A 13,414-nucleotide genomic window follows, 5' to 3' on the forward strand; every position below is an offset into this window, starting at 1 on the left:
TATGGTAGCATGACGATTTCTGATGCAGTGCAATCTGAGGGCTCGAAAGTCACGCACTTCTAACAGTGGTTTCCAGCCTTGCCCTACATGGACTAAAATTTCTCTGGATTCTGTGAATCTTTTCACAATATTATGTACCGTAGCTGGTAAAAGACCTAAATTATTATCTACGTTTTCCTAACTTTTTGGGAAATGTGGTCTGTATGTTTAAGGACCTTGCTTTAAAAGCATATCATTTATTTGATATGAAGGATTGTATACACTTGCTTGGCTTGATAGGATGGTGTTCCATCTCTCCAGTTGAGTTCCAAAGATTTGTAGAATCTATTCCAAGGTGCAATCAAGATGTTATGGTGGATTGTGGTGACCCACAATCTTATTTACACCCTTTAGGTTGTTTTTTTCTTTTAAATTGTCACCCGTGCAAGAAAGGGCAAATGTCAGGACCAGTGCAAGCTACACGTGTGTGTGTGTGTGTGTGTGTATGTGTGTGTGTGTGTGTGTGTATCATATCGTCCACTGGGACAAGGCCAGGATGCAGTCATTCATACACCAGAGTGCAATCAAGAGAGGATGGACAGCCACAGCCACCCGAAACTTGCACCCCCACACACACACCTTTTTGATGTCCTTTCATCTGAGGTACAGAGAAAGGTCATAACTGACAGAATCAGTGTCATGCAAACACCCAGTACCTCATAAATCTATTTCACCCATCGAATGCCATCTTACTCTCTCTGTCTCTCATCTATCTCTCTTTCTCTTTCCAACGCTCTCTCGCTGTGCCCCCTCCTCCCCTGCACATTCTTCTCATTCCTAAGCTCTGAGTTCCTCTCACGCCGGGTTCTGCATCTGCTCAGTACGGAAGGAGGGGTAGGAGATACAAACACAGGCACGCACTACACCAACTGAATGGTCAAGTCACTAACAAACAACTTCATATTATTTCAAATAAGTATTAGAATGTGTTAAAAACTTCTTCCTAACATCTAAGTGTGCATGTACAGTATGTATGACGGGGGGCAGAAGAAGCAATAAAAGGCAGCAAGGTGCTGGACGGGACACTATTCATTCTTGGGCTTCTTTCATCCCCCTTTTAGACAGCCAACTGTGTCTGTGCAGATGCGCAGCTGGCCAATAGCACAACTGAGAACTGAGTTTGAATCTTAGCGCTGGTGGGCTGGCAGAGCCACATGAGCATCCAGGAACAAAGTCATCTAATATGAATATCATTCCTTTGAAAAGGTAACTGTTCACTTAATCAACCAGTTGACCAAATTTAGCTAATAAAACACATCCAGCATCATTAAACATAAATCTCACTTATCTTAAATTTTACTAGCCTAGTCAAGTAGCCAGGTATTCTTGCCTTGTGCCCAGTGTTTCCCAGTAGAACTAGACCTGCCGCGACCTTGACCAGGATAAAGCGGTTGATAAAAATGAATGATGATTGTTCATATGTGGGCTTGCTTATTTAGACTGGGGTATGCAGTTAATAGAAAAAAAAACATAATCAAACTTAGTCATAACTTAAAATTTCTCAGTGCAATTTCCTAAGATGTACTAAAGAATATTGTACAGGGATGCCGTGATATTTCCATTTCTAATCTAAATTTGTCAATCTCACCACATTAAAAAAGCTCAAATTCTAACTTATGTCTGTGGCAAAGAATACCGCAAAAAGCTGTTTTATGCACAAATCAAGTTATCAGAAAAGTTTAGATATGTTAACAGTTAGTGTCCTCAGTTTCCAAACCATTAAAAACTCTTATCAGGGCTGAATACATCGTATCAAATCTCAGCTCTGCCATTCGACTGGGCTGGGCGGCTATATGAACAACCTTTGGCTGTTGTTCATCCAGGGAGGGAGCCGTATAGGGACCTCATAACTGAGCAAATTTTGACCTCTGCTGGCTAGTTGATGGCGTCTGCACAGAGTAGAGGAATGATGTTGATCAGGATGTGGCTCTCCGTGCACAAGGCTGGTCTGCATATGAACTCGCCTTGTGCAGGTGAAAAAAAATGCAGTCTGCTACTGCACACATTTCGGAGGGAGCGTGTGTCAGTTTCCTCTCCTCAATCAGGGTGGGGGTCAGCTCCAGTAGAGAGGAAGCATAACGCAATTGGGTAAAAATTGGACACGCTAAAAATCGGGAGAAAAAGACAGAAAATAAACTTATCAGTAGGAGAGGTGATGGAACAGAGTGCTAAACATGCCTCTGCCAACTTTTTAGGGTGTGTTGCAGGCATCAAATAAAAAAAAAATTTATATTTACAAAACACAATGAAGTTGGTCAGGAAAAATCTTTGTACTGTAAATTATACAAAGATTCAAGAGAATTAACAAATCAAGATTCGTGTATTTATAGCATTTTTCACAATAGTTTTTGTACAGACGATTTTGGGCCCTGAATTAATTTTGAAATAACATTCTGTTGCTGTTTTACTCTGGCATATATTTTTCTGCACTACTGAATAAATAATCTAATTTGCAGTATGTACATTTTTGACCCAGCAGGTTTTAGTAAATCTACAAAAAATATTTCAGTTCATGGCTAACATGTACAGCGGGGAAAATAAGTATTAAACACATCAACGTTTTTCTCAGTAAATATATTTCTGATGGGACTATTGACATGAAATTTTCACCAGATGTTGGTAACAACCCAAGTAATCCACACATATAAAGCAGTCAAAACAAATAAGTCCAAAAATTAAGTTATGTGTAATACAGTGAAATGACACGGAAAAAGAATTGAACACGCTTACTGAAATTTATTTAGTATTTAGTAGAAAAGCCTTTGTTGGTACTGACAGCTTCAAGACGCCTTCTGTATAGAGGAACTAGTTGCATGTATTGTTCAGGTGTGATTTTGGCCCATTCTTCCACACAAACTGTCTTTAAATCTTGAAGGTTTTGGGGGTGTCTTCTATGAACTCTGATCTTCAGTTCTTTCCATAGATTTTCAATTAGATTCAAGTCGGGAGATTGACTAGGACATTCTAGCAGCTTTATTTTCTTTCTCTGAAACCACTTGACAGTTTCCTTGGCTGTGTGTTTGGGATCATTGTCTTGCTGAAATGTCCACCCTCGTTTCATCTTCAGCATCCTGGTAGATGGCAGCAGATTCTTATCAGGCATGTCTCGGTACATTTCTCCATTCATCCTTTCTTCAATTACATGAAGTCTACCAGTACCATATGCTGAGAAACAGCCCCATACCATGATGTTCCCACCTCCAAACTTCACTGTTGGTATGGTGTTTTTGGGGTGATGTGCAGTGCCTTTTCTCCTCCAAACATGGTGTGTGCTATGACATCCAAAGAGTTCAATTTTGGTCTCATCTGACCAGACTATATTCTCCCAGTATTTTATAGGCTTGTCCAAATGTTGTGCAGCAAACTTTAAACGAGCTTTAACATGCTTTTTCTTCAGAAATGGAGTCTTGCGCGGTGAGCGTGCATAAAGGCCATGGCGGTTGAGTGCATTACTTATACTTTTCTTTGAAACAACTGTACCTGCTAATTCCAGGTCTTTCTGAAGCTCTCCGCGAGTGGTCCTTGGCTCTTGGACAACTCTTCTGATTATTGTTTTGACTCCTCTGTCAGAAATCTTGCGAGGAGCACCTGGCCGTGGCCGGTTTATGGTGAAATGATGTTCTTTCCACTTCCGGATAATGGCCCCAACGGTGCTCACTGGAACATTCAGAAGTTTAGAAATATGTCTGTAACCAATACCATCAGTATGTTTTGCAACAATAAGGTTGCGAAGGTCTGGAGAGAGCTCTTTGCTTTTACCCATCACGAGATGCTTCTTGTGTGACAACTTGGTAATAAGAAACCTTTTTGTAGGCCATCAATTAGGACTAAACCGGCTGATATTAATTTGAACTGATAGCGGCAGGATTGCTTTCTAAATACTGACAGATTTCAGCTGGTGTTTTGGCTTTCCATGCCTTTTTGCACCTCCTTTTCTTCATGTGTTCAATACTTTTTCCCTGTGTCATTTCACTTTATTACACATAACTTAATTTTTGGACTTATTTGTTTTGACTGCTTTATATGTGTGGATTACTTGGGTTGTTACCAACATCTGGTGAAAATTTCATGTCAATAGTCCCATTAGAAATACATTTACTGAGAAAAACGTTGATGTGCTCAATACTTATTTCCCCCGCTGTATGTGTTTCAGCTATTCAGTCACCAGAAATAACATTAGTAAAAATTATTGTAATCTTAGGATTGACAGAGTATACACATGCCTCCAGATGGTTTATGCCATGATTGAGACTTGTTACTACAACCACTAAATGCACCTTGAGGGTCACAAATAAAAAAAAATTTTAATACCATCCCATTCAGAACCATTTGTTGGGGTTACTGTTATCATGTTATTGTGTGTAATTTAATATTATGCAACAAAATGTATGTATGTAATAAAGTAATCAAGTAGCAAAAATAATTTTAAAAGGCTGCTTGTTGCTAAACAATATTCACATGACAAATGTGATGTGATTTTTGTAGTATAAGCTGTAACCTGCGTTCAGTCTACGTCATGTATGAATGAAATCTCTTTGCTCTGTCCATCTTCTTTTCTCTTACATAGATAAAAATATACACTGACCAGGCATAACATTATGGCCACTGACAGGTGAAGTGAATAACACTAATATAGTGATATATAGGGATATATTAGGCAGCAAGTGAACATTTTATTCTCAAAGTTGATGTGTTAGAAGCAGGACAAATGGACAAGCGTAAGGATTTGAGCAAGTTCAACAAGGGCCAAACTGTGATGGTTAGACGATTAAGTCAGAGCATCTCCAAAACTGCAGCTCTTGTGGGGTGTTCCCGGTCTGCAGTGGTCAGTATCTATCAAAAGTGGTCCAAGGACGGAACAGTGGTAAATCGCTGATAGGGTCATGGGCAACCAAGGCTCATTAATGCACGTGGGGAGCTGCTAACATCTTAGGAAGGTGGTCATAATGTTATGCCTAATCGGTGTAAAACAGTTCTGTACAGTAAATTTTTAGATAAACAGTTCTGTTTTGATACGGTTTACAGCACAGTTCCAATGACTTACCAATACCCCCCATATAAAAGACCAAAAGCAAAATCTCCATCTGTGGAAATATTTACACTTATACACTTATAATATTCTGCTCCAGTGTATCCAGCCCTATGTAGACATTAATGGAACACTGCCTAAAATCACATACACTGAAAGGTCAGGAAAAAAGGCTAAAGTTACAATACGTGCTGTCACATAGTGTGTCTAGCTTAACCTTATGAGCAAGCATGTGCCAGTGTTGGAGGTTGACAGGGACCCAGTTACAAAAAATTTAAATGTGAGCTTTGTACAGCTGGAATTCCATTCAGTTTTCGAAAGGCTACTTTTAAAAGGCAAATGCACAAAGATGCATAACCAGGTGTAAGAAGCACAAAACCTGGACCTGCAGGCTAACCCTTTTCCTCATGAGCTCTCTGAAATGAAAATATTTTAACTCTTATTCAGTAGTTGGTCAGTAGTTCCCAAATACAGTATTCTTACACTTACTGAACACTTTATAAGGTATACCTGGTCATTTATGCAATTGTCAAATTAGCAGCAAATTGGCAGCAAAACAATCAATATAGTTATACAGATGCAGGTCGGGATCTTTATAAATGTTTAAATAAAGATAAATTAAAGAAAGCTAATTTAAGATTAAGAAGTTTGAGTAGTCCGAGTGTATTAGAAACTGCTTTGCTTTATCTCTATTTACACAGAATGGTGGGATAAACAAAATAACATCTAGTAAATGGAAAAGCATAAATACACTATATGGCAAAAAGTATACTGACACTAGACCATATGCTTCTTAAGCATCTTAACATATTTTAAAACAATGTACAAGCTTTTTGTGTTGAATTTGGAGAAACCACATGTTACAGTATATAAGCAATATACAGTATATTAAGCATTTTAACTTGTTCTTATTTGGCTGGTTTATGGCTTAAAGTTTGTCAGTTTTGCTAATAAACTTCATTTGCAATGAGGGTTAAATACTTTTTATTGCAACTGTAATTAGGAGGGGTGTTAACAGTTCTTGGTCAAAAAAGTGTACATACAGTGTATCACAAAAGTGAGTACACCCCTCACATTTCTGCAAATATTTTATTGTATCTTTTCATGGGACAACACTATAGAAATAAAACTTGGATATAACTTAGAGTAGTCAGTGTACAACTTGTATAGCAGTGTAGATTTACTGTCTTCTGAAAATAACTCAACACACGGCCATTAATGTCTAAATGGCTGGCAACATAAGTGAGTACACCCCCACAGTGAACATGTCCAAATTGTGCCCAAAGTGTCAATATTTTGTGTGACCACCATTATTATCCAGCACTGCCTTAACCCTCCTGGGCATGGAATTCACCAGAGCTGCACAGGTTGCTACTGGAATCCTCTTCCACTCCTCCATGATGACATCACGGAGCTGGTGGATGTTAGACACCTTGAACTCCTCCACCTTCCACTTGAGGATGCGCCACAGGTGCTCAATTGGGTTTAGTCCATCACCTTTACCTTCAGCTTCCTCAGCAAGGCAGTTGTCATCTTGGAGGTTGTGTTTGGGGTCGTTTTCGAAGGGAGGGGATCATGCTCTGTTTCAGAATGTCACAGTACATGTTGGAATTCATGTTTCCCTCAATGAACCGCAGCTCCCCAGTGCCAGCAACACTCATGCAGCCCAAGACCATGATGCTACCACCACCATGCTTGACTGTAGGCAAGATACAGTTGTCTTGGTACTTCTCACCAGGGCGCCGCCACACATGCTGGACACCATCTGAGCCAAACAAGTTTATCTTGGTCTCGTCAGACCACAGGGCATTCCAGTAATCCATGTTCTTGGACTGCTTGTCTTCAGCAAACTGTTTGCGGGCTTTCTTGTGCGTCAGCTTCCTTCTGGGATGACGACCATGCAGACCGAGTTGATGCAGTGTGCGGCGTATGGTCTGAGCACTGACAGGCTGACCTCCCACGTCTTCAACCTCTGCAGCAATGCTGGCAGCACTCGTGTCTATTTTTTAAAGCCAACCTCTGGATATGACGCCGAACACGTGGACTCAACTTCTTTGGTCGACCCTGGCGAAGCCTGTTCCGAGTGGAACCTGTCCTGGAAAACCGCTGTATGACCTTGGCCACCATGCTGTAGCTCAGTTTCAGGGTGTTAGCAATCTTCTTATAGCCCAGGCCATCTTTGTGGAGAGCAACAATTCTATTTCTCACATCCTCAGAGAGTTCTTTGCCATGAGGTGCCATGTTGAATATCCAGTGGCCAGTATGAGAGAATTGTACCCAAAACACCAAATTTAACACCATTTACACCTGGGACCTTGACACATGACACCAGGGAGGGACAACGATGCATTTGGGCACAATTTGGACATGTTCACTGTGGGGTGTATTCACTTATGTTGCCAGCTATTTAGACATTAATGGCTGTGTGTTGAGTTATTTTCAGAAGACAGTAAATCTACACTGCTATACAAGCTGTACACTGACTACTCTAAGTTATATCCAAGTTTCATGTCTATAGTGTTGTCCCATGAAAAGATATAATGAAATATTTGCAGAAATGTGAGGGGTGTACTCACTTTTGTGATACACTGTATATAAGAGAGAGGGAGAGCATTCTAAACATTAGCCCATGTGCTAAAACTCATCTTCCCCCACAAATGAAAGCCTCACTCAGCTGTTAAAATTGGAGTCTAGGTGAGGGAGAAGAGGCTTTATCCAGCTCCCACATTTTCTATCACTATTGCTCCTTCAGTCAGTGGTTTTATATTTCTCTCACTGTTACTCATGAGAAAACTAATTAGTGCGAGGACAAATAAGCTAAAATATTTGCTTTGGGGAAACAATACTGGTTTAACCTAGTGGTTAAGGTACTGGACTAGTAAGCCAAAGGTTGCTGGTTCAAGCCCCACCACTGCCAGGTTTCCACTGTTGGGCCCTTGAGCAAGGCCCTTAAGCCTCAATTGCTTAGATAGTATACAGTCACAGTACCGTAGGTCGCTTTGGATAAAAGCGTCTGCTAAATGTAAGCACTTTACTTGTAGGGCAGTTGTAGCTTAGTGGTTAAGGTACTGGACTAGTAATCAGAAGGTTGCTGGTTCAAGCCACACCTCTGCCAGGTTGCCTCTGTTGGGCCCTTGAGCAAGGCCCTTAACCCTCAATTGCTTAGACAGTATACTGTCACAACTGTAAGTCGCTTTGGATAAAAGTGTCCGTTAAATGCTGATAATGTAAATGTAATACTTACAAGGGCTCTAGAGTTCAGCTACACATACTGTACTGAGATCAAATTGATTAGAACACACTAATGTCTACAAGAATGTCAGACAGTTTCTTTTCATAATTACCAAAAGCTAAAAAATAGTTTCAAACTGACTGCTGCAGAGTGAAAGTGGTTAAATTTATCACAGTTTTCTTCATAGATTTGCCAGCTCCTTTGTTGGCAACATAACCACCCTGAATGAGCGAACAGTCCCAGTGGTGGCCCTTTTTGAAGCGGGCCCCACATTGTTGCAGGTGCTCTGAGAAGTTTGCCATATTTTAATACCAATTTTTTATTTCTGTGGTATCTCTTGTTGTTACTTTGTTACTTTGTTTATGTTAAGTTTGGCCACCTCTGTTACTTTCTTATTACACATTTTTATTATGTTTTTTTTTAAATTGTTCTACCTTGATTAATCATCCTGAATATTGGGTTCATTTTTAATTCTTGTAGGTGCAGAGCTACAACTGGTGTCTCATGGGCAAGGCACGACCTTCTCCATTACAAGTAGCTGTGGTGCTGTGGTCTATGTATGTAGCGCTCTTTTACATATTTTACACAAATTTTATGTTTACATCTGCCTCTAAAAGATGGTCTTCTAAACAAAAAATCTAAACATGTAATAACTCTAAACATAAATGCAGTTGAACATGTAATTGGTGCATTTGGGGCTTTCATTTTGCACAATATAAAGACTCAGAAAAAACCTGACAACTTCCTGGGAATAAAGGTGTAAATAGCTTGCAGTTGATTTAAATAATCTGACGGGGCCAGCCAGAAAATTGACATCTGTACTGAATTTATGCATACATAACTTTTTCCCTGAGGGTTTGGATACGTACATATGCCTGCATATCTAGGCCTATTGCTAAATCTTTGAACAGAAATTGCGAACTTAATTTAATCTCTTTTTACATAAATAATCATGTGATGCCTTAAAGTTAAACTATCCAAAAGCTGAAAAGCAGAACACCTCTCACAACACTGCCCTGTAGTTTTTTTTTAAACAATGTTACTGACAGATGAACAGGTCCATTATTTATGTCTTGTTGTTGGATGATTGGAAGTTGTTAAGCCACATTAAATGTTGTTTCCTTTTAGCAGTTGGGTGTGTAATTTTAAGGGACCAGCAAGGGAGATTGGAAAGCATTATAGTACAGCAGCCAGAGAAGCCAAGAAATGTTTTTATTGGCAAAGCCTGTCAATTCTTAGCTCACTGCACCAAAAGCAAAACAATCTCTGTGATGCTGCCTAGCTTAGCTTAACAAGATAATACCTCTACTAAGTGATGAGAGTAATGACTGAAGGGTATGCAAAAAAGGAAGGAAAGTGCTGCGGATGTTTGCAGAAATGGCCAAGTCATTTCTCTTTCTCTTAAAATTCCATTTCTGCTGATGGACTACAGGAATGCAGTCAGATTTCCATGGATTTTTCTAGCTTGCATGACTAGACTGCTTCTGCTTCTCTAGCAGAGTCAAAAGTGCTCACGATTCTGTTTTACACAATGCTGTTAGTCACTGGTAAGTGTGACTACCTCAAATTGTTTTAACACAGCAAATTAGCGCAGTGAATGAAGCTCTGTTTGGATTCAGCATCTGCTGTCTGCTCCTCTTGGACAGAAACCCAGTCTATGCACGAAGCCCAGCTGTTTTACAGCAGCTAAAACATCATGCCATTTTTACTCTGTACGATTAAACCGATTTTGGCCAATTAATTTTAGGAATCAGGATGAATTTCAGCTAAATCAGAAGGCATTTCACATTTGGGTGCAGTGCGTCCTGAGGAACACTGATAAATTGCCCTTACTGTCTCTAATTGAGCAATCAGACAACTAAATGACTATGATGGCAAGCCATTCAGTTGACAGTTCACACACTGTGTTTCATGTTAAATACAATTATCAATAAGAAAACTATAAAATAAGCATGTAATCACAAATCTAAAAAATATTAACCAGTTGATTGAAACCTACAGCATAAGATTCCTACATATATAGGATCCCTGTGGCTCCAGCCATTAAGCTCCGTTCTAAGAAATCACATCTGCAGAAATGCAAACATGTGCCTTCTCCATGTACCCGCCAGAGACTTCCTTCATGAGTTTAGCTTTGCTATTCGCTATTAGGAAATGTCTGATACTGAGTAGTAGCAGTACTGCTGTAGAAAACATTTTTAGAATGTCTACAGATACACTGAACGGCCTGAATGTAGACTCCTGACCATTAGCTGGCATTAAGCTGGAGTTGCCCCAAATTGCAATATTGTGCAATGATGCAAGTAATACGTCACTATGTAGTTTACCCTAAAGGTGTTCAATAGGGTTGAGGTCAAGGCTAATTGCAGGCTATAATTACATTATTGTAATTATTACACCACACATATTTTAGCTGATCAGGTACATTTGGGCTTAGTAATTTTTTCTCCTTTAATACTGCACTGGCAATGTGGCGATAATAGAATGATGATATCAGATCTAACAGAGTGATCACTTTAAGTCCACTTTAATCTCACTAAGCTTAAGCCGGTCTATTTCTCTTCTTATATAATAAATATGGTCATGTTCCATGGTTGAGGGGTAGTAGGGGGAGCAGCTGTAGGTGACCTGAAAGTCATACGCACTGACTGAGTGACTAACAGGCAGACAGTTCAGGGTCGAGGGTGTTATGGGCTGGGGGGGGGGGAGAAGGGAGAGGCATAGGCATATAGACCTAGGGCAGGGGACAGGTGCAAAGCCCAAGCCTGGCTCTATTTCCTCGGTGTTTATCTGCCCCTATCTCCCTCCTTTCCATCATCACATAGACTCAAAGGGTAAACGTCTATTCTGGTCTCGGGTTACAGACACGCTGCCTTGAACCCCGATCAAATGCCATTCCAGACACTCCATGACACTCCCTACCCGCTGCTCATACACCCATCACCCTCCACAGGAAAGGACAGGGGAAACAAAACCACAAACTGCCCCCGTGCCATGCTTCAGTATTTAGCACCTGCCTCCACTCCTCCAGTAGCACTCTTCTCCAGGATTTGTGTGGTTGGGCACATTCACGGCAGCCGGAGGTTGCAAATAATGTCTAGTGCAACGTCCAGTGACAGACCATATTGTGACAAAAGATCCATCATTTGCCGTTACTCATCATCCTTCAATACACCCCTCTGCATTAACCTAGCATCTCACCCCTACCAAACCACAACAGTCAGTCTTTTAGAAACTGATCTTTTATCACCCCATCATTCAATAGCTTTGTGGGAAATACGTAGATATAAAACAGATCCATTACAGTTGCAATCACAATTATTCAACCACCATTGCAACTTTCAGCTGTTTGCAATAAACCAATCAAACAAGAACAATTAAACAGCTCAGCACAACTAATATAACAAGTAGTTTCTCCTAATTCAACACAAAATGCCACTTTTAATGACTATTGCAGTCTTATTCAACCTTCTGAATAGAGTCCCATAAGAGCACACATTTGCAAAGCAGCATATCTGACACAAGTAATTAAGGGCTTTATTATTTGCATCAGGTGTGCTTGAGATAATACATATGAAATACCTGAACAGACTGGGGATTTGTTGACTGTAATGTTTGTTGCATGAAATATGGCAACAAAGTTGTCTAAAAAATAAAGAGAAGAAATAAATGCTTGCGCAAATAAGATAAAAGATAGCAAAGGCACTGAATTTAGACATACAAGTGAAAGCATAGTTCTCAAGTTCAAAGTTAAAGGACTGACTGGCTACACTACCTAGACGTGGCAGAAACAGGAAGCTATTACCTGCTGCCACAAGACTTCTGAGAAGGCAGGTGGTCAAAACCCCTTGAGTGACTTGTGAAAGATCTGCAGCAAGATTTGGTGGCAACAGGCACTGAGGTTTCAAGTTGCACAGTAAGGTGTAAAGGTCTCAAAATATGCTGAAAACCATATAAATAAGCCACATATGATTTCGGAGTCTGTTCTGTGGAGCAGTGAAACAAAACTGGAAGTTTTTCGGCCTATAAATAAGCAAAAAATTATCCCAGGCATACCTCAAAGTCCACCAAGGCTTGGTTTCAGAGTCCTGGAAGATTCTGGAGTGGCGTCATAGTCACCTGACTTGAACCACATAAAAAAAATCCCTGGTGGGATTTGAAGAAGGCAGTTGCAGCATGCAAACTCAAAATGTTAGTAAACTGGCCACTGCCCATGAGGAATGGGCAAAGATTCTTCAGGAATGCTGCCAGAAGCTGGTGGCTACAGTACCCGCATATAACTAATTAACTAATGCAAAATGTATGTAAGAAATTTGTGATTGGGAAGAACACTTTCCAATCATTTAGTCACAGGAAAAAAAACAACAGTAAAATCATTGGAATCCCAAAACTGCCATGACATAAATGTTCTATATAAGTGTATGTGTTTATTTAACAATTTAAAGGCATGCATGGTTAAAAATAAAAGCCACTTGAGTGACTAGATAGCAGGGTTAAAAGTTAGCACCAATGGCATAGAACAGATAATGCTGCTCTGCAAAATACATAAGAAAAAAAAGTAGAGGCTGAAAAGGAGGGGCGTACCGTACATCTTGCCCTCATCAGAGAGGATGATCTTGCGACGGCCACATGGTGGGTAGATGGCCAGAGCCTCCTGAAAGCTCTGCTCAATGTCTGGACTCCACACGCCCTCTGCATCATTTTCCAGTGGCTTATCCAAGGCTTCACTCAGCTCCTCACTGGCACCCCCTGGAGAGGGTGCCGATACCCACTCTGCAGACAGGGTGGTAGTGGTGGTGGTCAGGGGTGGGTACTGGAAAGCTTTGATGGATGAATCAGTGTAAAGGGACAGGAGGGACTGAAGGTGGAACTCCGCCTAACCTGAGAAGATAGGTAACCAGTCCTAAGGATAAGAAAAAAGTTGAGTTAATCATTTATATAACATAGAGTAAAAGTAAGTAAGAATTTAGTGGAAACTAAAGTAGGATGTTAAACATTTCATAATAAGCAGTGAAAGGCTGAAATTTTGAGTGTTTAAGTGTTAATAAAGGCATGGTTTCAGCAGATTTGTGTTCTTGGACTGTTGTCTACTTAAACTAGAGTAAGGAAATGTT

At 40.3% G+C, this 13,414-nt stretch overlaps 1 protein-coding gene across 1 annotated transcript in view; it reads right to left on the reverse strand.

The window, feature by feature from the left end:
• LOC134321443 (transcriptional enhancer factor TEF-3-like) overlaps positions 1-13,176 on the reverse strand; it is a gene marked incomplete at its 5' end in the record, with an annotated part of 36,798 nt that extends 23,622 nt beyond the window's left edge. Inside the window, one exon of the mRNA XM_063003234.1 lies at positions 12,885-13,176. Coding sequence (XP_062859304.1) covers positions 12,885-13,176 — 292 coding nt within the window. The remainder of the gene's footprint in view (positions 1-12,884) is intronic.
• Between the last annotated feature and the right edge of the window lie 238 nt (positions 13,177-13,414).

This window comes from Trichomycterus rosablanca, chromosome 1, assembly GCF_030014385.1.
Source record: "Trichomycterus rosablanca isolate fTriRos1 chromosome 1, fTriRos1.hap1, whole genome shotgun sequence".
Lineage (NCBI taxonomy): Eukaryota > Metazoa > Chordata > Actinopteri > Siluriformes > Trichomycteridae > Trichomycterus > Trichomycterus rosablanca.